The sequence below is a fragment of the Gracilinanus agilis genome, chromosome 4 (assembly GCF_016433145.1).
Source record: "Gracilinanus agilis isolate LMUSP501 chromosome 4, AgileGrace, whole genome shotgun sequence".
Taxonomy (NCBI): Eukaryota; Metazoa; Chordata; class Mammalia; order Didelphimorphia; family Didelphidae; genus Gracilinanus; species Gracilinanus agilis.
In genome coordinates, this window is record NC_058133.1 from 489,748,040 (window position 1) to 489,776,008 (window position 27,969).

General features: G+C 45.2%; 1 protein-coding gene across 1 annotated transcript in view; it reads left to right on the forward strand.

Annotated features, from left to right (window-relative positions):
- Positions 1 to 27,969, forward strand: part of RPH3AL (rabphilin 3A like (without C2 domains)) — a 166,508-nt gene that overhangs the window by 86,513 nt on the left and 52,026 nt on the right. Inside the window, exon 5 of the mRNA XM_044672933.1 lies at positions 6,850 to 7,024. Coding sequence (XP_044528868.1) covers positions 6,850 to 7,024 — 175 coding nt within the window. The remainder of the gene's footprint in view (positions 1 to 6,849; positions 7,025 to 27,969) is intronic.

Sequence of the window (27,969 nt, forward strand, 5' to 3'; positions counted from 1 at the left end):
AAGATGGAGTTTAGTGTGGGAGAGATCACAAGAAAACCAATTTGGCTGGATAGTAGAGTGTGTAAAGAGGAAAAATATGGGAGAGGTAGGGCAAAGTAGGCTGTCTGCCCCCCAATTGAGAAAGGGAGCCCCCGGAACTTCTTGAGCAGAGGAGGGATATGGTCAGACTAGGCTTTGGGAATATCATTGTGACAACTTCATGGAGAATACATTGGTGAAATGAAAGATTAAAGACTAAGAGACTATTGAAGGGGTGGCTAAGTGGATAGAGTTCCAGACTTGGAGACAGGAGGACCTGGGTTCAAATATGTCCTCAGATACTTCCTAGCTTTATGACCCTGGGTAAGTCACTTAACCCGATTTACCTAGCTCTCACCCTTCTGTCTTAGAGTTGTTATTAGAAACTAAAAACTTAATTAAAAATTTTTTTAAAGAGGTTATCACAGTAGTTAAGTCAACAGGTCACGAGTGCCTTAACTAGGATGGTGGCCCCAGGTTTGGGGAGAAGAAAGCATATGGGTGACTTAATTGGACTTTTTTGGGTTCATTTGACCGTAAATTTGGAGCTGAAAGTAATCTTTAGAGCAGTGGTTCCCCAACTTTTTTGGCCTACCATCCCCTTTCCAGGAAAAAATCTTACTTAGCCCCCCTGGAAGGTAATTTCTTTTAAATTTTAATAGCAATTAATAGGAAAGATAAATACACCTGTGGCCATCACTGCTCCCCTGGATCGCTGCAGCACCCACCAGGGGGCAGTGGCGCCCACTTTGGGAATCACTGCTTTAGTGGCCATCTAGTCCAGCCTTGCCATTTTATAGGCAAAGAAACTTGGACCCACAGAAGTGAAAGAAGCTGGCCAAAATTTACTTTGGAGGTAATAAGGGTCTGGTAGGGCTGAGATTTGAATGCAGGTCTTTTAACTCCCAATAGAACACTGTTCTGACTTCATGCTGATCTAGGAAAGGCCTTTGCACCAGGGATCTCTGTGACACGGAATCAGAACTAGATGGTGAAAATTGTGGCCAAGGTCACGCCAGACTGTGAATAGTCAGCTGCTCCATCTCTGAGTCCACGATTCCTTCTTGAGTCTATTTGGCAGTGGTGGCTAGCCCAAGGAAAGGAGTCTCTGCTCAGGGACATACCTAGTCATTTTGACTTCTGGTGCAAGTTCCACCATATATATTCTTTTTTTTTTCTTCCATCTTAGAAATATTCGTTCCAAGTTAGAAGAGCAATAAGGGTCAGGCAATAAGGGTTGAGTGACTTGCCCAGAGTCACACAGCTAGGAAGTGTCTAGGGCCAGATTTGAACCCAGGTCCTTCCAACTCCAGGCCTGGCATCCTATCCATGGTGCTGTCTAGCTGTCCCTTTACTAGTAACTTAAAAGATCAAACATAAATTTCTCTGGCATTTAGAGTTCTTCACTGCCTGGCTTCTTCCTGCTTCTTGTCTTTACATGCATTCTCTGATCCCGTTACACCATTCCTCACACACGATGCCCCATCTCCCCTCTCCATTCCTTTGCTCTGCTGTCTCCCGTGCCTGGAATACCTCCTTTCTCCATCCCTCAGAATCTCTGGTTTCCTTCAAGTTCAAGCCCCCATCACTTCCTGCCTGGATTATTCCATTAGCCTTCTATCTGGTTCCCATCCTCAAGGCTCTCCACATCCAATCCACCTTCCATTCAGCTGCTGAGATTTTTCTCAAGCTTCAGTCTGAGGGTATTCCCCGGCCCACTGCTCCTGAGCTCTACCAGCTTCCCGTTACCTTCCAGATCAAAGACAGGCATAGACTGAACGTTTAGAGCTCTCCGTGACCTCCCTTCACATTCGCCTTCCACTCTTCTCCCCTCTATGAACTCTTCTGCCCAATATAGCTGGCCTGCTTGTTAGCTCCTCTGACACAACGTGCTCTCTCCATCAGTGGACCTTTGCATAGGCCTCCCCTCCATTCTCAGAAGGCCTGACTTCTGCCTCAGTTCCCCTGTCTTATCCCCAAGTTGTTCTTTAGTTGTTTCAGCTGTGTTTGACTCTTCGTGATTCCATTTGGGGTTTTCTCTGCAGAGGCACTGGAATGGTAGGGTGGCTCAGTGAATCGAGAGCCAAGACTAGAGAGGGGAAGTCTTGGCTTCAGGTGCTTCCTAGCTATGAGTCCTTGGACAGGTCACTTAACCTCCATTGCCTGGCCTTTACTGCTCTTCTGCCTCAGAGCCACTATACAGCATTGATTCTAAGTCAGAAGGTGAGGGTTTAAAAAGAAAAAAGATCCTGGCAGTAGCTTGCCATTTCCTTCTCCATTTTATTTTCTTGATGAAGAACTGAGGCAAACAGGGTGAAGCGACTTGCCCAGGGTTCCTCAGAAAGAGGAGACTTCTGGATTCTAAGCCTGGCACTTGATCCCCTGCACTACCTCGCTGCCCATGACTTCCTCGAGATGCAGCTCAAATCCCACCAGAATTCCACAGGAGATCTTTTCTAGTCTTCCCCCCTCCTTCTACTCTATAGATATCTTCTATCTAGGGACGCACTTATTTCCACGCTCTCTCTCCCATTAGAATATGAACTCTCGGAGGGCAGACATTGCTCTTGCCCCTTTTTGGGGTACCCCTAATGCTTAGCACATGACAGATTGATGAGCTCTGCAGCCTGCCCCCATGGACTGGCCTATAATGGACTCTTCTTCGTCAGTCGATGACCGGCTTTCCCAGAATTGTGGTCTTTGCCTCCTTCCTTTCCTCTCTTTTGTTCCCTCCCCTATAATGATTCAGTTTGTTGGTTCACTTAATTAAAATAATACAAATGAGGTAACATTTCCTGATTTGGAAAGGAAAAGAGCATTTCCTGTTGGGGAAAGGAAGAATAAAATGAAGCTGTCCCCAGGCTGCTTCAACACCTCCATCCATTATCCTTCATCCCGCAGAGCTCGCCAGGGTCAAAACTCATTCCAGCAAATGCCCAGAGAGGACGTGGGACTGTCAGCCAATCCACAGATGTTGACTGAGCACCCATCGCTGATTGACTCGCCCCCAGAGGGGCGCTTCCTAAGCCATATAACTTGGCACAGACGGAAGGGATTGGTTTTATTGCTGGCTGGGGAGATGAGGCAGAGACACAGATATCAGCAATATAGATCGACGTGGCGTGGCGTGGGCGATCCGAGCAGGGAGAGTGGATGCGGGGCTGGGTTGCGCCCAGCAATGACTCCTCAGGACCTGGGACTTAGCTGGGCGCTAATGGCTGGGTGGGAGGAAAGGAAGGAGGTAAGAGGGAGGGTGGGAGGAAATGAGTTTTCTTTCTTTCATCCTTCTGATCGTAGGCGGATTGCAGAGGGGCCAGGAGCCGCCCGCTGGCCCTCCCACCATCCCTGCATCCGGAGTGGGCTGCTGACTTCTCCCTGAGTCGTCTTCATTAGACAGAAACTCCTCAAGAGCGAGGAATAAATACAAGTCTCCTCTGCTCTCTTTTTTACCTTCTGTCTTAGAACCAGCACTCAAACACACATAGGGCCCATATCAAATCATGTGCCATCTCTGAGTGGGGGGAGGATCTGTGGATCTTATACTTTTGGAAAATGTATGTTGAAAATTATGATTACATATATTGGGGAAATAAAATGTCTTTGAATAAAAGGAAGGAAGGAAGGAAGGAAGGGGGAGAGAGAGAGAGAGAGAGAGAGAGAGAGAGAGAGAGAGAGAAAGAAAGAAAGAGAGAAAGAAAGAAAGAAAGAAAGAAAGAAAGAAAGAAAGAAAGAAAGAAAGAAAGAAAGAAAGAGCAAACTAAATATTGGTTCCAAAGCTGAAGAGCAATAAGGGCTAGGCATTTGGGATTATGTGACTTGCTCAGGATCCCAGAGCTAGGAAGTGTCTGAGGTTGGATTTGAACCCAGGGCCTCCCATCTCCAGGCCTGGCTCTCTACCCACTGAGCCACCCAGCTGCCCCAAATCTCCCCTCTTCTTTACACATTCCTGTTCAGTTCTAGCAGGGCACAGTCCACAGTATTGTATGGGTAATAGACTATGGATTTTGCAGTTAGTAAAGGATTATTTACTGAACCAGTTCCATTCATTCATGCGGCATCCATCATGTGCTACTAAATGGGAACTATTATTGTTATTAAGAGAGTTTAGAATTGGGGACTTTTTTGAGGTGGTAAGTCTGTTGCTCAACCATTTTCAGTCATATCTGACTCTTTGTGACCCCAATTGGGGTTTTCTTGGCAGAGATACCAGAGTGGTTGACCATTTTCTGCTCCAGCTCATTTGACAGATGAAGAAATGGAGACAAACAGGGTTGAGTGACTTACCCAGGGTCACACAGCTATTGAATGTCTGAGGTCAGATTTGAACTCAAGAAGATGAGTCTTCCTGACTCCAGTCCTGGTATTCTATCCACTGTGCCGCCTCTTTGCTTTTCTTTTTGTTTGGAGCTAGTTGTAACTGGTATAGAGGCAGCTAGGTGATGTAATGGATAGAACTGTGGAACTGGAGTCAGGAGGACCTGAGTTCAAATATGACCTCAGACATTTAATAGTTGTGACCCTGGACAAGTCACTTAATCCTGTTTGCCTTAGTCTCCTCAGCTGTAAAATAATACCCATCTCCTGAGCTGGGAGGATTAAAGGAGATAAACACTTTGCAAGCCTTAAAATACTACATAAATATTTACAATCAGTTTCATTTTTATTACCAAGAAATATGATATGGAAACACTTGCCCGCTATGAGCAGTGTAAGAGTTTCAGAGAATTTCCTGTGGGCACTGAGATGTTAGAGGCTTATCTCTGGTCAGCCCAACTAGTGTAAGTCTTGGGCATGATTTGAACCCAGCTCTTCCTAACCCCAAGCCAAGGCCAAGATTCTATCTTGAACACTATGCACTCTTTTTTTTACTAATAATTTTTACTAATATCGAATGAATGAATGAATGAATGAAAAAGCAAGTATTAAGCACTTCCCATTTGCCAAATGCGATGCCAAGCACTGAGGATATAAGAGAATCAATCTTTGCCCTCAGGGAGCTTCTAGACTTAAAAGGGAGACAAGACATAGCATTAAGGAATGGCCTTTTGGTTTGGAATTAGAGAATCCGAAGGGAAGAGACTGATTTTAAGGATAATGACTCCATTCGTAGAAAGAATTCCCAGACTAGGAAACTCCTTTCCCAATATGGATCAACACTTTCTCTGTAGCTCATAGACAGTTGTTGGGGTCACTGAGAGAGGGAGCCGGGATGGGCCACTGAAAGGTCTCCTGGCTCAGAGGCCAGCTCGCTAACCACTAGGTCATGCTGCCTTTTTAAATTATTAATAAACTCATTCGTGGACCCGATGACCTCTGAGGTCCAGCTTCCATTCTAAAGTTCGGACTCTCTGAATTTACCTTTCGCTTGGGAAGATGGAGTAAGCCATGACTAAGCAGGCTGGTCTGGAAGCTCGGGTTCAAGCCAGGAATCAGACGCAACCCTCCAAGTAAATCAAAGAGTTAACAAAAACGAGGTTGGCTTCGCCATAGCAAGAGAAGACATTCCAGGTTGGGGGAAAGGAGGTGGGACTGAATTGGGTGAGGGCAGCTTTCCAGGGCCAGACGCACAGCCGGAATGCCAGTCAGATGCCCAGGAGAGGTAGTACGCTGGAGAGCCAGGCCAGCAACCCAAGCTTTTAGCCTCCTGAGCTGCTTAAGTCTCCAGAAAAATTTCAATATATATATATATATTTTAAACCCTTACCTGCCATTTTGAATCAAGACTGTGTATTGATTCCAAGGCAGAAGAGAGGTAAGGGCTGGGTAATGGGGGTTAAGTGACTTGCCCAGGGTCACATAGCTAGGAAGTGTCTGAGGCCAGATTGGAACCCAGGACCTCCCATCTCTAGACCTGACTGGCTCTCAGTCTACTGAGTCACCCAGCTGCCCCCTCCATATCTTTTATGAAAAAGAACTAAGTTGAGAAGGGGATGGGGATACTTTGCCTATGTTAGGAGCAGCATGAGCTCAAAGAGAACCAATAAAAATATCACAGATTGAATCATCTGGAAACAAAGGAAGGCAGCCCCATGTTCCAGCTGTTCTCCGGCTGTCCAGAGGCTTCGGGCTTTTAAAAGCTGTTCCTTTGGAGCAGGACGTTTGGCCTTTGGGTAACAGGGTTGCAAACGGACCCCCACGAACCTGCCAGATGGTGGGCCCAGCTTTTCCGGGCTGATTTCTGGCCACGTCTCTCCGTGTCCTCTTCCTCCCTCTCCCTCATTCAGTGCTTCATCCCACGGCTGGAGGAGCAGCAGGCGTCGAGAGCCCCTGGCCCTGATCTCCTGGGCTCCTTGGCGTTCTCGGGGAGGGCCAGTGCTGCAGATTTTGCCACCTGATGTTTTGGGTCCTTTCAAGGGTGTCTAAATGTTCAGCCCCACCATGAGAGCATTCAGCAAGAGGTCCTTGAGGGCCCGGAGCCGCAAAGGCACCAAGTGACTTAACCTCTGTTTGACTCAATTTCCTCATCTGTAAAATGGGGATAATAATAGCACCTCCCTCGCAGGGATAGTGTGAGGATCCGATGAGATCTGATACAAAGCACTTTACTCAGGTCCTCCCAACATCCCCCAGAGTGAGGCGCTATTATCATCCCCATTTTATACAGAAAGAAACTGAGGCCGCCAGAGGGTAAATGACTCTGCCAGGGTCATCTCTCTAGGACATGTCCGGGAGAGGATTCCAGTTCAAGTCTTCCCGATCCCAGATCTAACACTCGATCCCCCGTGCCACTCAGATGCCACAGGTTTAGGCTAAAACAAGAGCGGCGGGGCTTGTGTGGAAAGAGAAGCTCCCCCCGGGACCCCCTAATGCAAATGTGTGTCTGATCCCCAGGTCTGGAAGAGGTCCGGGGCATGGTTCTACAAAGCTCTGCCAAAATACATCCTGCCCCTGAAGAGAGCAGGCCAAGCCAGCGAGCCCCACTTCCGGCCGCCCCCTCTGGAGCCTGCCACGAGCGACCCCAGGAGCATCAGCACGAGCCGTTCCTACACCTGGGCGCGAGGCAAAGGTAGGCTCCTTCCCGCTCCGAAGGCGGAAGGGAGGGGTTTGGGTTTTTAATGTGGGGCTCAGATGAGCTCTGAGAGCTGAACGGACCAACCCCAACCCGTGAGCTTTTCCCTTGGCTTCTCCGCACCCTCCTGTTCCCCCGCCGCTTTGCTTCCTGGCCGGCTGGCGTGGGGAGGCAGCCTCTCATGGCCAGCAAGTATCTCTGCCAAGAAAACCCCAAGTATTAATAATATAGAAATAGGTCTTGATCAATGATACACATAAAGCCCAGTTGAATTACTCGTTGGCTACAGGAGGGGGAGGCAAGGGAGGAGGCGAGGGAAAGAATACAAATCATGTAACCATGGGAAAATATTCTAACTAAATTAAATAATTTAAAAATTAAAAATTAAAAAAAACCAAGTATTAGCTATGTGACCGTAGACAAGTCACTTAAACCTGTGTGTCTCAGTTTCCCCAACTGTAAAACGAGCTCTAGAAGGAAATGACAAACTATCACCAATATCTCTGCCAAGAAAACCTTAAGTACTTATTAGCTGTGGGACCTTGGACAAGTCACTTACCCCTGTGTGTCTCAGTTTCCCCATTTATAAAATGAACTCAAGAAGGAAATGATAAATCACTCCAGTATCTTTGTACAACTGAAAAATAACTGAACAACACAATAAAAACAAGATTCAGAAGTACTGGATTCAAGCACGAACTTTGTCACTCACTAGACTTCGGCAAGTTCATTTTCCTCATCTGTAAAGTGGACAGGATAACATATTTGCATTGCCTCACAGGGTTGTTGTGAGACAATAATGAGAGAAAGCCTAGAAAGCAATTTGTAAACCTCCCATAACTACCCATAAATTTAAGTCTTTTTTCTTTAAGTCTCATTTTTATCACCATCACTTGATGGAATGCACATAAAAAGAAACAGTTCTAGGGAAAGATCCGTTGTTGTTATTTATGTTTAATGTTTCACAGATTTGCCCAAGCGGATAAAATAACAGCTTTTATTACTTGAATAAAAATACTGGGTCGTCATCTTATACTCCACAGACTAATTGAAAATATCTCTGGGATGAGTCCAGTAGCGGGCAGAATAACAAAGATGACACGAACCTCCTCCTGTTCCCAGTCTATTGCAATTCCTTCTGCTACGTCTCTATATTTCAAAAGCTTTTCATTTCGCAGAGTTTGGAGATTTAAGTGACATCAGTGAAAAATACTGTCCTTAAATTTGTATAGATCAGTGCCATATTTGGGCGATTGTGGGCAACAGTTTTCTCCCTAATGCTACTTGTTGAATTCTCCAGGATGGTCTCAGGTTTTATGAGGAATGTGTTATTTATTACTTTATAGAATAGCAAGCCTCTGGTGGTTTAGGTGTCCCTAAAGTCTTAGTACAGCCTTAAGCTTTAATAACTTCATACAGCTGCCTGGATTTCTGGAGAAATACCACTGCTATCATTTGGGGATTTTTTTTTGTTCTGTTTTTGTGGTTTGTTTGTTTTTTTCATGAAGTATAACTGCTCCAAACTTACAAAACTGTCATTTGAAAGTTTGACTATTTATGTTTGTTTTATACTTATCAGGTTTAATAAATAATAAATTTTAATTTCAACAAGATGAGGCACCTTAACTTTTTTTACTGTCATAATTTTCTTTGTTCAAGTTTCCTTCTACAGAAAGATTAATATGGAAAAGTGTTTTACTTGACTGCACATGTAAAATCTATGTCAGATTGCTTACCATCTCAGCTTAGGAAGGGAGGGAGAGAATTTGAGATTCAAAATTCTTTTTAAAATGTTGAAAACAAAAAAAAGTTGGAAACTTTTGTACATGTAATTGTAAAATTTAAATAAAAATTAGGGCATCTTGTCATGCTCTGCATGTGTAACAGTTTCTAGATGACATTCTTAAACCCATGGATGGGTACAGAACGTCTTCTTGCTTGGCCAACTTGCCCACTTGACCTACCCCTATTTGATTTATTCTTTTTTGAGGATCACATCAAAACTGTCATGTATGATGGCAGCTAGGTAGCACAGATGGATAGGGCCCCAGGCCTAGGGACAAGAGGTCCTGGGTTCAAAATAGGCCTCAGATATTTCCTAGCTGCATGACCCTGGGCAAGTCACTTAACCCCTATTGCCTAGCCCTTACCACTCTTCTGCCTTGCAACACAATATTGATTCTAAGATAGAAGGTGAGGATTTGAAAAACCCAATTGTCATCTATACATCTAAACCTCATTCTTTGGACGAGCTCAAGGCTAGGATTACAAATGGGTCCTTTCAGACCCTGAGCAGCAGCTGGTAGGCTTGGAAAACCAACTGGAGCAGTAGAGAGTACAAGATGGTAGTTTTGTTGAATTATTTTTTTTTATTTTAAACTCTTAACTTCTGTGTATTGACTTATAGGTGGAAAATTGGCAAGGGTAGGCAATGGGGGTCAAGTGACTTGCCCAGGGTCACACAGCTGGGAAGTGTCTGAGGCCGGATTTGAACCTAGGACCTCCTGTCTCTAGGCCTGGCTCTCAATCCACTGAGCTATCCAGCTGCCCCGTTTTGTTGAATTTTAATGAAAAACTTATCAACATTTTGAAAATTTTTTTAAACCCTTACCTTCCGTCTTGGAGTCAATACTGAGTATTGGCTCCAAGGCAGAAGAGTGGTAAGGGTAGGCAATGGGGGTCAAGTGACTTGCCCAGGGTCACACAGCTGGGAAGTGTCTGAGACCAGGTTTGAATCCAGGACCTCCCGTCTCTATGACTGGCTCTCAATCCACTGAGCCACCCAGCTGCCGGCAACATTTTGAAATGTTAATTAATTAACCCTTCCATTTTTTTTTGTTTGTAGAATTTGCACTTTTGAAGTTTATTTTTAAAAATTTAATACTTTTGCTTTTAGTTACAATTTCTCTTTCTCCTTCTATCCTCTCCCTCACCGTTGAGAAGGCAAGCAAAATATTATCATGCAAACCTCTTTATAGTATTATAAACTTCTATACTTAAACTTTTGGGACACGTATAATTCTGTTGTTCATTTGTTTCAGTTGTGTCTAACTCTTTGTCACCCCCATTTGGGGTTTTCTTGACAAAGATATTGGACTGGTTTGCCATTTCCTTCTCTAGCTTATTTGACAGATGAGGAAACTGAGGCCAACAGGGTTAAGTGACTTGTCCAGAGTCACCCAGCTACTAAGTGTTGGAAGCTAGATTTAAACTCAGAAAGATGAGTCTTCCTGACTTCAGGTCCAGTGCTCTATACACTTCACCTCCTACTTGCCCCTTTATGTAATTCTAGCCACTTCATTATATCCTCCTGGGTATGTGGTAGACAATATATTTTTTCATTCTATGTGATATATTATACTTCACTGCATAATCTATCCTAATCAATAAATCCACCCTTATTAAGGTTAATCTTTCTTGTCATTTCTGGTAGGGATGGCCTGGTGCCAAATTACCATGTTAACTCCCTTGTTTTTATAAGCAAATAGGTGTAATTCAGCCATTGGTTTGATGCTTCTTTGTTGCAATATTGTTGGTTGAGTTCTCGTGGCCATCGCCCATGGAGGGTCTTTGGATTCCATTCTTGAACTTCAATAAAGTCATACATAGGCTCCATCAGCAGAGAAAACACTTTTGGTTATATTCAATGAATCTAGTGATATATATCTATCATTACCCTTTACCATTTCTTACATAAGGTCTGTTTGTTCTGAAAGCATTTCTCTGTGTTGTTTATCATGTCCCAAAGATAGCTGTCAATCCTCTTCCAACTTTTTGGTGAGAAAATATTAGCTTTCTACAGCTTCTGTGACGTTAATGAGCCCCATTTTCCATTAAGGTTATGCCAGATTTCAGTCAAACTACCAGCCAGCTCTGGGAGTGGGGAGGGAAGAGAGGGAGGAAAACAATTTGGATTGTAGAACTTTAGAAAACTTATGTGGAAATTGTTATTATATATAATATGTAAAAATAAAATATCTTTATAAAATCAAAACAAAACATTATACCAGTTTTAGTTTAAACATTCTAGACTCACTATCTCTCATTTTTTCCAGCCAAAAGTATACAGTAAGACTGATATTGTGTAAGTGTCAATGGCTCTAAATGTATTTTTCCCTTTAAGATTTGACTTCAGGATGCCAAACTGTCTCTTAACATAGTTTTGGCTTCTCTTTCATAGCCTTGCACTCAGTTTGACTGACCTAGGAAAGGCCAAGGTTTGTGTCCGGTAGTGCCTTAATCCATCGGTCAATTCTGCCTTCAGCTTCAAGCTCAAAGCTTTCAGTCTCTATAGTCTTCCTTGAAGCACACTGCCTATCCAAATGACATTTTGATATCATTGGAGAAAGTATTCAGGATATAAAAGAGCTTTTTAATGTGCCTTTCCGAAAGAAGAACATTAAAACTCAATATCATTCAAATATATTAAGTAATTAAGATGACATTTTAGGAGGATTCCCTCTTTGACTTGAAAGCCTTTCTCAGTCCTATTTTGGGAATGATGATGGTAGATTTAGTGCTTGGCAGAAGCATAGTGTCTCTCTGAAAGATGGCACATTTTGTATCAATTGTTCTTGACATTATGGTGTTGGCAACATGTTTGAGATAGAGGATAATTTTCCACCCAGATAGCAGACTCCCCAAGGAGGCCATAGCTAGATTTTTCTTGGCCAGGACAAATACTGTAAAAAGCATATTAAAAATAAACTTATTAAAATAAATTCAACTTGTGGATAAGAGAGACAAACTCACAAGGCAGCTAGATATTACAGTGGGCTGAGACATGAAAACAGGAAGTCCTGGGTTCAAATTTGATCTCAGATACTTCCTAGCTGCGTGACCCTGTACAAATCACTTATCACCAATTTTGTAGTCCTTAACTGTTCTTCTGCCTTGAAATCAATACTTAGTTTTGATTCTAAGACAGAAGGTGAGGGATTTTTTAAAAAGAAAAGAGAGAAATAGAGAGAGGACCACTCTACAAAAGCTGGGCGACACTCACCTGGGATATTGCAGTTTAAGTCATTATCCTTATGAACTTGATGCTTAGTGTTTCTCTCCACCCATAGTAATTCTTTATTATTCATTGCATTTTCTTTTGTTTACTCATATCTCCAACCTCATTTCCTATATTGGGATATTGAACTCAGATCAGACTGTAGTCCCTTCCTAACTTGTAGATGGAGTTGTCAAACCTCTCTTGGTTCTGTCTCCTCCATATTCTGGACACTATATATATATATATATATACACTATGTACTATATGTGGGTGTGTATTTATGTATGTACACACATACTATGTGCCTTTGCTGTTCCCAATGAAATGACTAAGATTAAGTCTTGCCTTTTGCACTAATCCTGGCTTCTGGCTCTACTGGCTGCACTCAGATTTTTGCTGAAGCCTCTTCTAGATCTTCCTTGCACAATCTTGTCCCAGAATTTGGCTCCATCATTTAAAGAGGTCTTGATAGGCTACCAGTAACCATTGGTGAATATGCCAGTCGCATGTTTCCTACAAGACCCCAGGTGCTCTGCTGCCTGGGCACTGCCCAGGCACTGTCCAGGCCCCATCTCTTACTGTGGCTATCAGCTGTTCCTGTCTCCTATTATGACTGGACACTTTGCTGCCTGGGTACTTTCCTGTGGCTCCAACCAGGCCCTCTTTGGCACTGTACCTTCTGCCTCCTCAGGCTTATTTACTCTCAGAGGCTCCACAGGTTTCTGGAAGGCTTCTTATGTAGACTTAGTCTGGATAAAGAAGGATATGCCTATTTCTCTTTCCTTCTGATGCATTTCTGGGATTTTTGAAGCATTTATTAAAGTTAATTCCATAACAAAATCCAATTAGGTGCTTCTTTCAAAGCGACAACATTTTAAAGTACAATTTATATTCTGCATAACAAATTTTTTACAAAAGCAATAAAATCAATGGCTACAAAGCTTAAGTCAATATTCCCCAGTGTAGTATTACATTACCTTCTTAAACCAGAATATTGTTTCTGCCTTATTAAAAGAATCTAAAACTATTGTCCAGTCACTGTAAATTTTAACACCTTCAATCAGTCAACCACTAAGAATTTTTAAAATTCCTACTATGTGTCAGGCATCATGCTTGATGTTTGGGACACAAGGTCAAAAGAGCCCTTGCCATCACGGATCTTGCATTCTAACAGGAGAGATAATGTGTCCATACACAGGCGTATACAAAACATATATATAAAGCAAGGGGCAGTCTTGTGGGGGGAAGCTCTAGAAGGTGAGGGACCTGGAAAATATTCCTTCAGAAGGAATGGGGCACTTAAGTCGAAGCTTGAAGGAAACCAAGAAGTCTAAGAGGTAGAGGCGAGGAAAGGATTCCAGGTGTGGATAACAGTCTGTGCAAAGGCATTGAGAGGGAGGTTTGTTGTTGGTATGTCTAGTCGTTTCAGTCGTGTCCAACTTTTTGTAGCCCTATTTGGGATTTTCTTGGTAAAGATCCTAAAGTGGTTTGCCATTTCCTTTTCCAGCTTATTTTACGAATGGGGAAACAGAGGCAAACTGAGCTAAGTGACTTGCCCAGGGTCACACAGCAAGTAAGTGTCTGAGACTGGATTTGAACTTGGGTCTTCTTGATGCCAGGCCTGGTACTCTTTCCACCGAACCATCAGAGAGGGAAATAGAGTGTTATAAATGAAGATTATCAAGTAGCCAATATTGCTGGATGTCAGTGTGTAGAGGGGAACAGTATGTAAAAAGATGGAAAGTATGTTTGGGGGCCTGGTCCCCCTGCTCCATTATGGCTCTCCTCAAAGAATTTAAATTGATTCCATTTTAGTAGAGGACAGAGTGGTTGTATTGACACACACATAAATAATTCTAATTCAGTCAATCTCCAACATTCATGTGTGATTTTATTGGAATCCTCATTTCACTTTTGTGATGGTAACTGGGAACATTCACAATGATTTTTAGTAGAGAAAAAAAGATGAGAGGCCCAATGGACCCATATTCGTGGAGTGGCTGGTATCTGCCCTACTAGGGGCTTTACAGGTCTTGCTTCCCCTCTCCTTGTAGCATAAAGTGCTCCCCATGCAGTCATTGCATATTTTCATTGTTTGCTTTTAATCAAGTTTCATGTTGCAATTATGCCCCCAAAGCATGGTGCAAGCCTCATGGGGTTCTCCGAACAAGAACATGATGTAAATATATCTCATTATCATTATCATAGAACCTTTGTAAAAATAGATTGGGACCCAGAGAAATTGTAAATAAATGGCTTTCCTTAAAGCAGAAATTCTAAATAACCTTTACAAATCATATTGCAATAAAATTGTAATCAATACTGAGATCACAAGATTCTGTAGCTTAGAGGAGATATTTATTAGGAGCAGCTAGGTGGCTCAGTGGATGGAGAACCAGATCTAGAGATGAGAGGTCCTGGGTTCCAATGCGACCTCAGACACTTCCTAGCTGTGTGACCCTGGGAAAGTCACTTATTCCCCATTGTCTAGAACTGTGTGGGTGAACCTATAGCACATCTGCTAGAGTGTGCCAGCAAGGGCTGCTCCCCTCCCCTCTCCCTCTCCACTCACACCTGAGGACATTTCTTCCGTGACCCACCCCTCTGCCCAGCAGCCAATGAGAGCACTTCCTGCCTCCCCTGTCTGGGGTAAGGGGTGGCTCACATGCAGCATGAGGGTTGCAGTTTGGGCATTCAGTCTCTAAAAGGTTTGCCCTCACTGACCTGGCTCTTACTGCTTTTCTGACTTGGAACTAATACACAGTATTGATTCTAAGATGGAAGGTAAGGTTTTGTTTTGTTTCGTTTTTAAAGAAAAGATATTTATTGAGTACTTAGGATATTTCAGACAGTGTTAAATGCTGGGAATACAAATACAATCTGAAGAAAAGGCAGTCCCTGCCCTTAAGGAGCTTAAATTCTAAAGAGGGAAAACATTACATAAAAGGGAACTAGAAAGGGCGAGGGGAAGGTATCTGCCTAGGAGAAATGACAGAAAGTGAGTCTAGACCAGGGGTCGGCAACCTTTTTGGCCATGAGAGCCATAAACGCCACATTTTTTAAAATGTAATTTCGTGAGAGCCGTGCAGTGCTCACAGTGCGCTCCTGTAATAGCACCTGAAAAAAAATGGACTTTATGGCTCCTGCAGAAAGAGCCCTATCTGGCCCTCAAAAGAGCCATACGTTGCCGACCCCTGGACTAGAGTAAGGGGCTGAGCTGGGTTAGAAATAGCATTTCAGCAATCTCTAGAGAAAGGTTATAGTTTGGGCTGGTTGGGAACTGTTGTGGGAGAAAAACCCAATTTTGTAGCAGGCTTACCCCAAGAATGGCAGACTCAAACTCACTTCAGTCTAGAGAGTAAGAAAAAATTTTTATTTGAAGAAGAGGTTTAAGGTGGTATAATAGCCTAATAGCTGGTGGAATGCCCTGGGGGTCAATTAGATAGCCCTAGAGCTGATGGATTAGCCTAGGCCAGTGTTGGCGAACCTTTTAGAACCTTTTAGAGACCACGTGCCGTGCCCTGCTCCCCCACTGCATGCCATGACCCCCCCAGACTGTGTGCCATGCCCTGCCCCTCAGACCAAGAGCCACCCCCCCCATGTTCAGTGGACAGGGGCCGGGCTCCCAGCGGGCCCCCTCCCAGGGAGAAGCTGTTTCCTGCCACCACAGGGACCTGCAGTTGTATCCAGCTGTGCAGGGAGCTGAACAAGGGGGCACCTGCTGGGCTTCACTTGGCTGGAAAAGACTAGTAGGGTTGGGAAGATGGGGGGAGGCTAAGGGGAGAGGCAGCTTCTTATTACAATGCAGGGAGCATGTCCTTGTCGAGTTCCATTCAAATGCAGCCCCATGAGGCCTCTGCTCTGCTTAGACACAGAGATGCAACCTCAGTGTCTTTTACGGTGCTTATATTTGCATAACGATGGTGCACCCCTATTGGGACCCCTGTGTTGGGAGTGGAGCTGCCCATTGAGCTGTAGCCCATGTGGGGTTGGGAGCAGGGGGTGGAGGGAATGCAGTTAGCCTTTGAGAGACTGGTGGCTAATGGGGAAGGAAGGAACAAAAATAGAGATCTTTTAGGGGGTGGGGTGGGGACGGTGGTGGGAGAGGAGACCCTCCCCTGCCCCCCAGCAGCCCCTAGTCCCAGACAGGAGGGAGAAAGGGAAGGCAGTAGCTTGAGCTCTCTGCTTGGGGTGAGGAGGGGCAAGGAGGCACAATGGAGACGGGGAAGGGAGTAGCGCCACCAGAGTCCTTCTGCCTTTCTAGTAACTAATTCTGCCGGGGACAGCGCACGTGCCCACAGAGAGATCCCTGCATGCCATCCCTGGCATGCATGCCATAGGCTCACCATCACGGACCTCGGGGCTAGTAGAGTCGCCTCTCTAGAGCTGAGAGAATAGCAGCTCTCCAAGTGTAGAGCAGCAGCTCTGGAGCTGATGGAAGAGCCCAATGCGTAGTGAAGTAGCAGCCTCATGGGTAGAGTAGCGATCCAGGTGCGGATCAGGCTTTGCATATTTATCGAGAGTCTGGGAGTTTCCAGAGAGATCACCCCCAAACCCTGGGGATGAGCACGGCCAAATTCAGGTGGAGGTGTGGGTTGGGGTTTGGAGAGTAAGGAACATGCACAGGTTTGGGGGATTCTTCTGTAATACCAGAGCCTTTAGGGTGCGGGTCCCATCTTTCTCTCATTGCCCACCCAGTGTAGGAGAGGCCTCTACCCTTCTGGAATGTTTTCTTCAATGATGGGAGCAGGGAGGGGGATGGAGTACGCTGGAGGACCACTACAGGTAATGAATGATGTCTATCAGTTGAGAACTAAATAAAGAACAATATGAGTAATTAAAAACCAGATCAGGTGGCACAAAGCTGATGCCCCCCTGATGGCATTATGGATCCAATATACAGAATGAGTAACTGATCAACAATCCAAATTCTGCAATTCATACTTGACTGATGCTGTTCTCAGTTGAGTGCTAGCTGGTGAGAAATGCAAGATTGCCGAGGAGGGTCCTGTGGCTGCTCCTCATTGCCCACTGCCAGCCCCTATCAGAACCGAATCCCCCCTTTCCCAAAGCATTAACATTCACATGTTTTACTTTCATTCCATTTTCTTGGAATGTAATCCCACTGTCACCACTACCAACACGGAGCGGCAAAGGAGAGATCCAGGCAAAGTGCCTCAGGACGGGGGAACCCATTTCAGCTCGGCTAACATGGAGAAGAGCTTCAGAAAGGATGTGTGAACTGAACTAGGATGGAAGGAAGGGAGGGAGGGAGAGAGGGAGGAAAAGAGGGAGGGACGGAGGGGGAGAGAGACAGAGAGAGAGAGAGAGAGAGAGAGAGAGAGACAGAGAGAGAGAGAGAGAGAGAGACAGAGAGACAGAGAGACAGAGAGACAGAGAGACAGAGAGAGACAGAGAGAGACTGAGAGACAGAGAGAGACAGACACGCACTTACCACATCCTTATTTCATGTCAGGCACTGTCAGTGAGGTAGAATTTCTTCCAGTCATGGAGGAGAGCCTTCACAAAGGATAGGATTTCAAGGAATACCTAGCAGTCCACTGAGAGTACAGAAAAGGGTAAAATATTAAATCAGACTGGAGAGATGGGCTAGAGCTAGATTAGGAAGGCCCTTAGATGCCAGGCTAAGGAATGTGTATATTTTCCTAGAATCCAGAGGAAGTTTTTTAGAGGTAATAACATTACAAAGAACTGGAATAAGACTTCTCCAGAGAACAGGGCAGCTGGGTAGCTCAGTGGATTGAGAGTCAGGCCTAGAGACGGGAGGTCCTGGGTTCAAATCCAGCCTCAGATACTTCCCAGCTATGTGACCCTGGGCAAGTCACTTGACCCCATTGCCCACCCTTACCACTCTTCCACCTAGGAGCCAATACACAGAATTTAAGGGTTTAAAAAAAAAAGACTTCTCCAGAGGGATATAAGAACATAGGACTTGAAGGGCAGCTAAGTGACTCGGCAGATTGAGAGCCAGACCTAGAGGTGGGAGGTCCTGAGTTCAAATCTGCCCTCAGATACTTCCTAGCTGTGTGACCCTGGACAAGTCACTTAACCTTGGAGCCCTTACTGCTCTTCTGCCTTAGAAGCAATCCACAGTATTGATTTTTTAAAAAACCAAACATATTATTTATAGTGCGTAGGCAGGGGTGTGCTGATAAATGTTTAACAACCAGCTCTCTGAAAGGAAAAAAATGTATTCTCAACGCACTTTTAAGTTTAATTTACATTATTAACATTCTCTCCATTAATTTCTTAAGTCTAGATCAGTGATGGGCAAACTTTTTAAAGAAGTGGCCAAAGGAAAGGAAATGCTCCTCTGTCAGTCTGTCTCTAAGGCAACTCTTTGGAAGTTTCATTATATTGTATCCTACTCATTGTATTCATCAAATTAGGAATAATTTAGCTGCTGGACAGAACATTTCAGGGGGCTGCATCTGGTCCGCAGGCTGTAGTTTGCCCATCACTGATCTAGACAATCAGTAAAGCACCCCTGATTTGACTGTTAGCAATGTTGGCATTTACCAATTTCTGAGGTACAAATAATATTCACACTGAACATTGAACAGTCAGCTAGCTGGTTTGAGCTGGCTCCAGCACAATCCTGTCTATGGAGGACCCCACTCTGTTCATCCGCCTTTCTTCCCTGGCCCTATCAGGGAAATGCTTAAAACCCCGAAACCCCAACTTAGAGCCTGAGTTTCCTAGGGACAGACATCCTCCCCCAAGTCTCTCTTTTCTTCTCAAGATGCTAAAAATCTGAATGGCTTTCTCTGCCTATCAGAGCAGTGAGCCTGCGGGGCAGCTGCTGTTTGGACCTGCCCATTTCTGGGGACATGCCAACTAAGAGGGTGGGGAAAACTAAGGGATCACCTCGCCTGAGCTGGACCAGGAAGGCACAGATGGCGAGTCATCTGGTCTTTTAATTATGTCTAAGAAGAGACTGGTTGTACAATAGATTCAGAATCATCTCCCCATCTATTAGGAGGGTTTACACCAGTGGTTCCCATACTTTTTTGGCCTGCCACCCCCTTTCCAGAAAAAATATTACTTAGCCCCCTGGAAATTAATTTTTTTTAAATAGCAATTAATAGGAAAGATAAATGCACCTGTGGCCATCACCGCTCTCCTGGATCACTACAGCACCCACTAGGGGGCGGTGGCGCCCACTTTGGGAATCACTTGTTTACATGGTGGGAAGGGCAGAGACGGGGGAAGTTTGCATCACATTCCCTCCAAAGCAGAAGGGTTTGGAATCTAACTAAAGGTCTTTGGAACAAGAAAGAGCTATGTGGAAAGAGTGGAGTGAAGTCTTCTGGGATGGTGGCTAAGATGCAGGAAGAGTAAAATGACTGATTTTTGTGGCTGGGGAAGTGGAATGAATGAGGCTTTCATACCTTTCAGGAGGCAGGGCCAGGAGGGTAGAGACCCTGGTATACAAGAAAACCAGTGCCGAGAAGACCAGAAGCACAGGGTACAAAATGGGATCTGGGACGATAGTGGCTTTTACCTAGAACGTAGTTACTGTAGAAGGGGGAAGTATGGGGAACGTCATTCTGATAACTCCCTAATCTGACTTGTTTTTTAAATTAGGTACTGACCTTAACTGCCAAAGGTCTAAAAGGGCTGCCAGCACCCTCTAAATTCTACCTTAGTCATGCCTTTGGTTGAAGGGTGCTGAGATTCTAGGTAGAAACCCCAGCCTGGGATAGTGAAAGACAGGAACAAAATTTTCCTTCTTTATGAAATGCTGTTCCCATTTCTCTATATACCACCATTTCCTATTTTTCATCTCTTTGATGTGTTAGCTCAAAACTCAACTCTTCTAAGAAGCCTTCCCAGATTAAATTTGCCTGATAAAAAACACTAATGTCAGGTTATTGCAGTATAGTATGAATACAAGCATCATCTCTAGAGTCAGAGATCCTAGGTTCATGTACCACCTCTGATACTACCTTGGTGAACTTAGACAAATCATGTGGTCTTGCTGGGTCTCAGTTACCCCATCTGTAAAATGGAAAGGGTTAGACTAGATTGGCTTTGCGGTCCCTTCCAGCTCTAGATCCCTGATCCCTGTAAGATATTTGATTAGCTCTGTATTATCTTGGTAATCAGAGATTGCCCATTTCTATCTTTGTATCCTCAGCACCTAGCATAGCCTCTGGTACACAGCAGCTGCTTAAAAAATCTTTGTGATTAATTAATTGTTCTTGATTATATTCACTTCACTTCCATAGATCTGTTGTGCAGACTAGGGCATGTGAGGAATACTGTGATATCCAAGCCAAAACATGGTCCCCTCAAGGAATTTAAAACGTCACATGTGAGAAAAGATCGGCACATGAAAATAGACAAAGATTGGGGCTGGACCTATGATTTGTTGGTGTAGGGAACTCCCAGGGAAGAATTCCTTCCTACCCAATGCAAGAGATGTAGTCTTAGAGAGCTGCACTGAGAGGTTAGGAAACTTGTCTAAGGTTACACAGCCAGCATGTGTCAAAAGCAAGATACAAATTGCAAAATGTTCATTGATTCAGATAATTAAGCAATGTAGGTAGTATTGTCTGTTAGAAGTCCCCAAGAGGGGGCAGTCATTGGTTGACCCAGTGGGGAAAGCTGTCATGGAAGAGGAGATACTTAGTCGGGTGTTGCCCACCTGCAAGATTGGAACTGTGGCCAGCTCCTTGAGGGCAGGGACTGTCTCATTTCTGTCTGTATTCCCAGTGCTTAGCAATAGTAGGTATTTTATAAATGGTGACAAATGGTAGCTGTTTAATAAATGCCTATTAATTGTTTGATTGGTTGATTAACTCTCTGGTTTTAGCCCCTGAGGTTTCAGACCAGAGACTAGGAAAGAAATGATTCTTGAAAGGCTTAAGGAAGTTTTCAGTGTGAGAAAGTTTGGGTTCTAGAATTTGAAATAGGATTGTGGGTCATGGAGCATCCATTTCCAGTCACATACTTCATCCCTATCCTCACCTATACATAGTTAAGTGCTTAATAAATTACTGCTGACTTGTGACCCAGTCGTGCTTCTATTAATCATGTATACCAGCACTGGCAGTGGGGCCTGGACAACACAGGCATCTACACAGGTGAAGGGGACTGGAGAAGGCATTCTAGGTGGAAGAAGCAGCCTGCACAAAGGTCTAGAGGTGGGAAAAGTTTGTTAACCCAAGCTGGTGGGCTAGAACGATTGAACAGCAAGAGACTAAATTATATTCTGGAGATTCTAGAATGTTGGGCAAAGGAGGCAGTGTGACATGGTGGATCAAACACTGATTCTGGAGTCAGAGGGCCTGGATTCAAATCCCTCCTGTGATGCTACCTGCTTGACCTTAAGCAAGCCACTTCTCTCTCTCTCTCTTTTTAACCCTTACCTTTTATCTTAGAATCAATGCTGGATAGTTTTCAAGAGAAGTAAGGGGGCTAGGAAATGGGGTTAAGTGACTTGCCCAGGGTCAAACAGCTAGGCAGTGTCTGAGACCATATTCGAACCCTGGACCTCCCATCTCTAATCCTGGCTCTCAATCCACTGAGCCACCCAGCTGCCCCCAAGTCACTTCCCTTTCATTAAGTGAATCTCAATTTTGTGCTTTTCAAAATGAGGCTTTGGGAGTAGCTCGCCCCTGAGGTCCTTTCTCACCCTGGATCTCTGAGTCTAGCCTGACCTTTACCTTGTGGACAGGGAGGAGACATTGATAGCTTCAGAGTAGGGAAGGGACAAGAAGAAAGTGATGTTTTAGGAAGATGGGCGTAGTGACCATGAAGCATTAATAGGTTAACCAGAAGGCTATGTGGCAGGAGTGCTTCATCGGGGATTTGTCCATTGGTCAGTCTATTTGCAATCAGTGCCTACTGTGTGCCAGGCACATACTCTGCTAAGTGCTCTCGGACTCCCAAGAGCACTGACGGGCCCGTCCTGGAGTGGCGGCTGCCAGGATGGGGAGGATGGATTAGATGCTAGTCACATTTCAAACCAAGAATCCAACAGGACTTGATGAAGAGATTCGGGGGCTCAAGGGAGGGGGAGAGTCAGAGATGAGTCTGAGGCTTCACACTGGAGACATGAGGAGAGCGATGATATTTGACAGAAATAAGGAAGCCTTGAGGGGGCGGCAGTTTGAGGAGCTGAATAAATTTGGTTTTAGATAAGTTGGAGGTGATCTCATGTCAGAGATAATACTTGGAGATTTGGATCTAGAGAGAGAGAGAGGGAGAGAGAGAGAGAGACACAGAGAGAGAGAGACACAGAGAGAGAGAGGAGAGAGAGAGAGAGAGAGAGAGAGAGATTGAGAGAGGGGCTGGAACTGATATTTCAGCAGATGAGGAAACTGAGGCCCAGAGGGATTAAGTAACTTGTCCAGGGTCACAGAGATGTCAGCAGAGGTGGGATTTGAACTCGGGTCCTCTGACTCTAGTATCCTTTCCCTTTCTATTATAATTCCCTACCATTTGTAGAGAAGCAGCATAAATCTATGGACAGAACACCAAGTATGGATCTCGGTTTGGATCCTGACTTGGACACTTGGGCCACTTTAGGCCTTTATGCCTCAGTTTCCTCATCTTTAAAAATGAAGTTGAACTAGATGGTCTCTGAGGTCCCTTCCAGCTTGGGGGAGGTGGGGAGGAATGAGAGGAAGGGACAGAAAACAGTTGGCTCCAGTTGGGTACAGTTTCAGCAAGGCAATCCCCAGGGGAAGATGGATAGGAGACAGAAGAGCAGAGAGGCCCCAAGAAAGGGTGGTTTAAGTATAACTGGCTGGAAGAGATGAGACGAGCCCCCAGAGTGTTAGCACCCGAGGGCAAGGTCCCCTCTTTCTCCCCCTCGTTATGGCTCTGAGCCGCAGCATTCAGAGGCCTGAGGAGATACAGCTCTGAAGAAATGAACCAGTAGCACATAAGCAGATGGCGATCCCAAAAGAGAGCTCGAGGTGTGAGCATCACCAGAGCAGCCCTGCTGTGCCCAGGGTTGCCTCTGCTCTATTCCTCTCCCAGCTGCACCTCTTCCCGGAGCCCTGCTCTGCTAGTATTCCCTCTGGCAGCCGACAGGCTCCTTGGCCACAAGCCCTGAAGGCCTAGGGAGAGACTTGGCTTTGGATTTTTCAATTTAGAATCCTGGGGCTTAAATTTGGATTCAAACCCAGGTCCTTGGACTCTCAACCCAGTGGTCTTCCCCACCATGCCTCCAGCTTCCCCTTAAAAAGCAGACACCTTGGGGCAGCTAGGAAGCATAGTGGATAGAGCTCCAGGCCCAAAGACAAGAAAGTGTGGATTCAAATCTGTCCTCAGAGCCTTCCTAGCTGTGTGATCCTGGGCAAGTCATTTCATCCCCATTTCCTAACCCTTACTGCTCTTCTGCCTTGTATCCAATATTGATTCCAAGACGCAAAGTAAAGGATTTGAAAAATAACATAATAGCTGGTATCCGCCCAGAAATTCACGTGCATTTTCTTATCCAAACCTCACAACAATCTTGGTAGGCATGGTAAGCGTTACTCTGCCCATTTTACAAATGAGTAAATTGAGGCTTAGGAAAAGAAGTGACTTGCCCAGGGGCACCCAGCTAGTACGTGTATCTGAGGTAAGATTTGAACTCAGGTCTGTCAGGGCCTCTCTCCTCTGTTCCATGCTGCCTCTCATGTTGAAAGGAATTAAAGTTGATCAGGGATCACTCTAATGAACTCCCCAGTCAATGTGCTAAGCTTTAAGAACATGAAACAGATCTCCTTATGGAGAGTGGGAGATTTTTGAGGGATTTTTAGTGACTGGGCCTTCTCCCAAGAGTATTGGCCAGTTAAGATTGTTGTTGTTCAGTCATGTCTGACTCTTTGTGGCCCCATTTGGAATGTTCTTGGCACAAATACTGGAGTGGCTTGCCATTTTCTTCTCCAGCTCATTTGACAAATAAGGAAACTGAGGCAATCAAGGTTAAGTGACTTGCCCAGGGTCACACAACTAGTAAATATTTATTCTGAGTCTTCCTGACTCTGGGCCCAGCACTCTGCCTGTGGAGCCACCTAGCTGACCCATTAAGCTAGCTAAGACCACTGGGACCAGCTCTGGTTGGAAGAACAACCCATCCGGGTCTTAATGAATGTGTCATATTCCTCACAACCTTTTCACTTTACTCTACTCCCTTCTTCCAGGGTGCTCTGCAAAGAGAGGGATTTACACACACACACACACACACACACACACACACACCTCGGAACATGGCAGACACAAGCATGTGCTCAATCTCATAACCTGAGAGACTGCCTAAAAATGGACTTTTTCAGCCTCAGAAATAGCAGCCTGAATGCTGATAAGGTACCTAGAAGCCTATGACAGAATCTGGCACGTGGCCCAGAGGATAGTCCTAGACAGTCTTCTGTCATGCCAACACCTATGTCTGAAGCGAGGATATTTCTATTTTCCAGGCAGTGTGATCCCTGAGGCAATATGGTGGCAACTTGGGCTCCAAATCAGGAAAAGCTGGGCTCAGAGCCTGCATCAGGCATTTATTAGGTGTATGATCCCGGGCAAAGTCATTTACTGGCTCTTAGCCTCAGTTTCCCTTATCTGTAAACTAAGGGGCTTTGACTTGATGACAAGCACTAACTCTGTGAGTCTATGAAAATCCAGATCTCTAACCAGAGAGGGAATATTCCCTGGATGGCACCAACCTTAGAGGCTTGCCTGAGGATGGCCCTGAGTTTGAGGTTCTCAAAGGTGAGCGTTCAAGGACTAGATCTTTTTATAAAAAGAAGGGAGGGGCAGCTATGTGGTTTAGTGGATGTTGAGAGAACAGGGGTTCAAATCTGATCTCAGATACCTGCGTGACCCTGGGCAAGTCATTTAACTCCCATTGCCTAGCCCTTACCACTCTTCTGCCTTAGAACTGAGACTTGTATTACTTTTAAGAGGGAAAGGAAAAAGGATGGGAAGGGAAGACAAGGGAAGGGAGGAAGGAGGGATTCTATTAGACCCTGCAGAAGAGTAGAGATTCACTGGAATAATAGTGAGCATTTATATGATACTTTAAGGTTTACAAAGCACTTTCCAGATCTTATCTGATCCTCACCGCAACCCTGAGAAGTAGATATTATCATCTCCATTTTATAGATGAGGAAACTGAGGATGAGAAAGATCAGCTGATATTTCTCAAGGATCAGAGAGCTAGTAAATGTTAGAGGCAGAATTCCAGCACAAATCCTCCTGACTTCCTGACTTCCCGACCTAGACACAATATATATGCCCAAGTTATATGAATACAAATGTACCTAAACTATATTTGTAAAATTTTCCTGGAAATAAATTCTAGGTAAAGGCAACAAGCCAAAAAAAGAGAGAAAATTGTCTTTTTGGAAAGTCCCTGGAGTCACGCCCAGCCCGTGTGAGCCCAGAGTCTTGGGTTGCCCAGGGGCACATGCTCCAAGGTTTTCTCCACCAGAAGAATAACCTGTCCACCTCCATTCTTTCTCCAGATTCCAGCATCCATTGAAGGACAGTCTCGGTAGTACTTTATGCCCTTGTTCCCTGCCTCCTTAGCTTTTCCAGAAGGGACCCTCAGTTGAGATTTCTGGCTCCCCTGCCTCGTGCTCCCCCAGCCTTCACACTAGCTTTCCCAACCAATAGGAAGCTGTTGTCCCCATGGGCCCTGCAGGTAATGTCGTATCATCTCATTTCAGTTCAACAAGAGCCTTTCATTAAAGTATGCCAGGTACACCTACGGTGTGCTGGTAGGTGCTGGGGCTCCCGGACCCTACTTTGGTGTAGTTAGGAGTAGTTCCCATGCCTTTCCTCCCATGCTAGGCTGGATGTATTCTCCATCCTTATTAGTGGTCAGAGTGCTGAGCCTGGGGTCAGGAAGACCAGAGTTTAAATCTCTCAGATACTTACTAGCCCTGTGACCCTGGACAAGTCATTTCACCCTGTTTGCCTTAGTTTCCTCTTATAGAGATCATAATAGCACCTATCTTCCAAGATTATTGTGAGGATCAAATGAGAGAATGTTTGTAAAGCCTTGGCCACAGTACTTAGTAACTGGCACTTAATACATAAATGCTAATTCCTCTCATTCACTTCTTTCCCTCTCCTTCTATTCCCTTTTCTTCTTTGCCCTTCCCTTCCTTCCCTTCCCCTTTCACTTTCTTCCTTTCTCCCTCCCTTGCTCCCTCCCTCCTTTTCTTCTCTCCCTCCCTCTCTTCTTCCCTCCCCCTTTCCCTTTCTTCCTTCCTCCCTCCCTCCCTCCCGCCCTTCCTTCTTTCCTTCCTTCCTTCCTAGCACTTAACCCAGTACTTAGTAAATACCAATTAATTGGTTAATGAAGCTACAGATTCCAAAAGGTGGAGGTGAAGAGAGAATATATTCTACGGAGGCGAGAGAGGGAATGGTGTGTGTGTGAGAGAGACAGGCAGGCCATGTTGACAGAAAGAATACTGTCTCGGAGTCCATGAAGTCGGGTAAAAGAGGTCTCCAAAGGTCGGCTGAAACAAGATTTTGGAGGGCTCTTTAATTCACAAAGCTCTAAAAATGCCGTTCGGAGGCCCCCTTTAGCACTGATATTCTGCGAGTCTAGGTTTGAATCTTCTCATGGTGGCATCTTGTTCTTCTAAAAGTTCTGCTGTGGAGTAGGAGGCAAAAGGCTGGTAAGCAGCACCAGTTGCTCCTTCCTGGCTAGCTCCCCGCCCTCGTGTGGACAGCAGCCCTCGCTCCCAGCTTCCTTCGGGCATCATACGTGGACTATTGCCATAGCCTGCTGGTGGGTCCTTCTGCCTCAAGTCTCTCCCACGCCAGCCCCTCCTCCTTTCAGTTGTCAAAGCAAGCTTTCCGAAGCCCAGGTCTGAGCCCTGTCACCCTCCTATTCAGTCAAATCCAGGAGCTTCCTGTTGCCTCCAGGATCAGCTAGAAAGTCTTCCTGGCTTTTACAGCTATTTATTTATCACCCAGCTCCCTGCTACCTCCCCCCCCACACACAATTTCTTACATATACTGTGTGGCCCAGTCACACTGGGCTCCTTGACGTTCCTCACACATGGGGCTCCATCTCCTGACTGAGCATGTGCCCTGGCTATCTCTGGTGCCCAGAGCACCCCCCTCCCTCCTCATCGCCACCTCCCAGCTTCTCAAGTCCCACCTTCCCAATCCTCCTTCATCTTAGGGCCTTCTCTCTGAGGTTACCCCAGACTCTTCTGTCTGTATCTTGGCTATTTGCAATTGTTTATGTATTGTCTCTCCCATTGGACAGTGAACTCCTCGAGGACAGGCACTGTTGGGGGGCGGGGAGGGGGGAAGTTGCCTTTTGTATTTTCCCCAGTGCTTAGCACAGTGCCTGGCACATAGTAGACACATAATAAATGCTAGTTAACTGACTTATCAATTTCCACAGGAAGAACAAAGGGAAGGCAGAGGTGCCTACGGCAACCGCCCCACAGAAAGACCTTCTCCAGTTCATTTGGCCCCACGTGGGCTGCTTTAGGCTCAGCTACATCAAGGTTATAATCTAGACTCACTTAGCCTTTCTCTCCTTTAGGAAAGTTATAAATATGGATCAATAAAATCTTTTTTTCTGTCTAGCTCCAAGCCCCCATGCTGGGATTATTCCTGGAAGTTACAAAACTCTGTCTCTCTTTCCCTGGGCACCTCATTACCCATCTGCCCTCTCCATTGCATTTAACGTCCAAGGGCACACACAAATCACTCTTAGAGGAACTGGTTTCTTTTAGAACCAGTGGTAAAGGGGCAGCTACGTGGCTCAGTGGATAGAGCCTGGCCTGGGGATAGAAGGTCCTGGGTTCAAATCTGGTCTCAGATACTTCCTAGCTGTGTGACTCTGAATAAATTACTCAGCCCCCATCACCTAGCTCTTACTACTCTTCTGGAAGGAAGGAAGGAAGGAAGGAAGGAAGGAAGGAAGGAAGGAAGGAAGGAAGGAAGGAAGGAA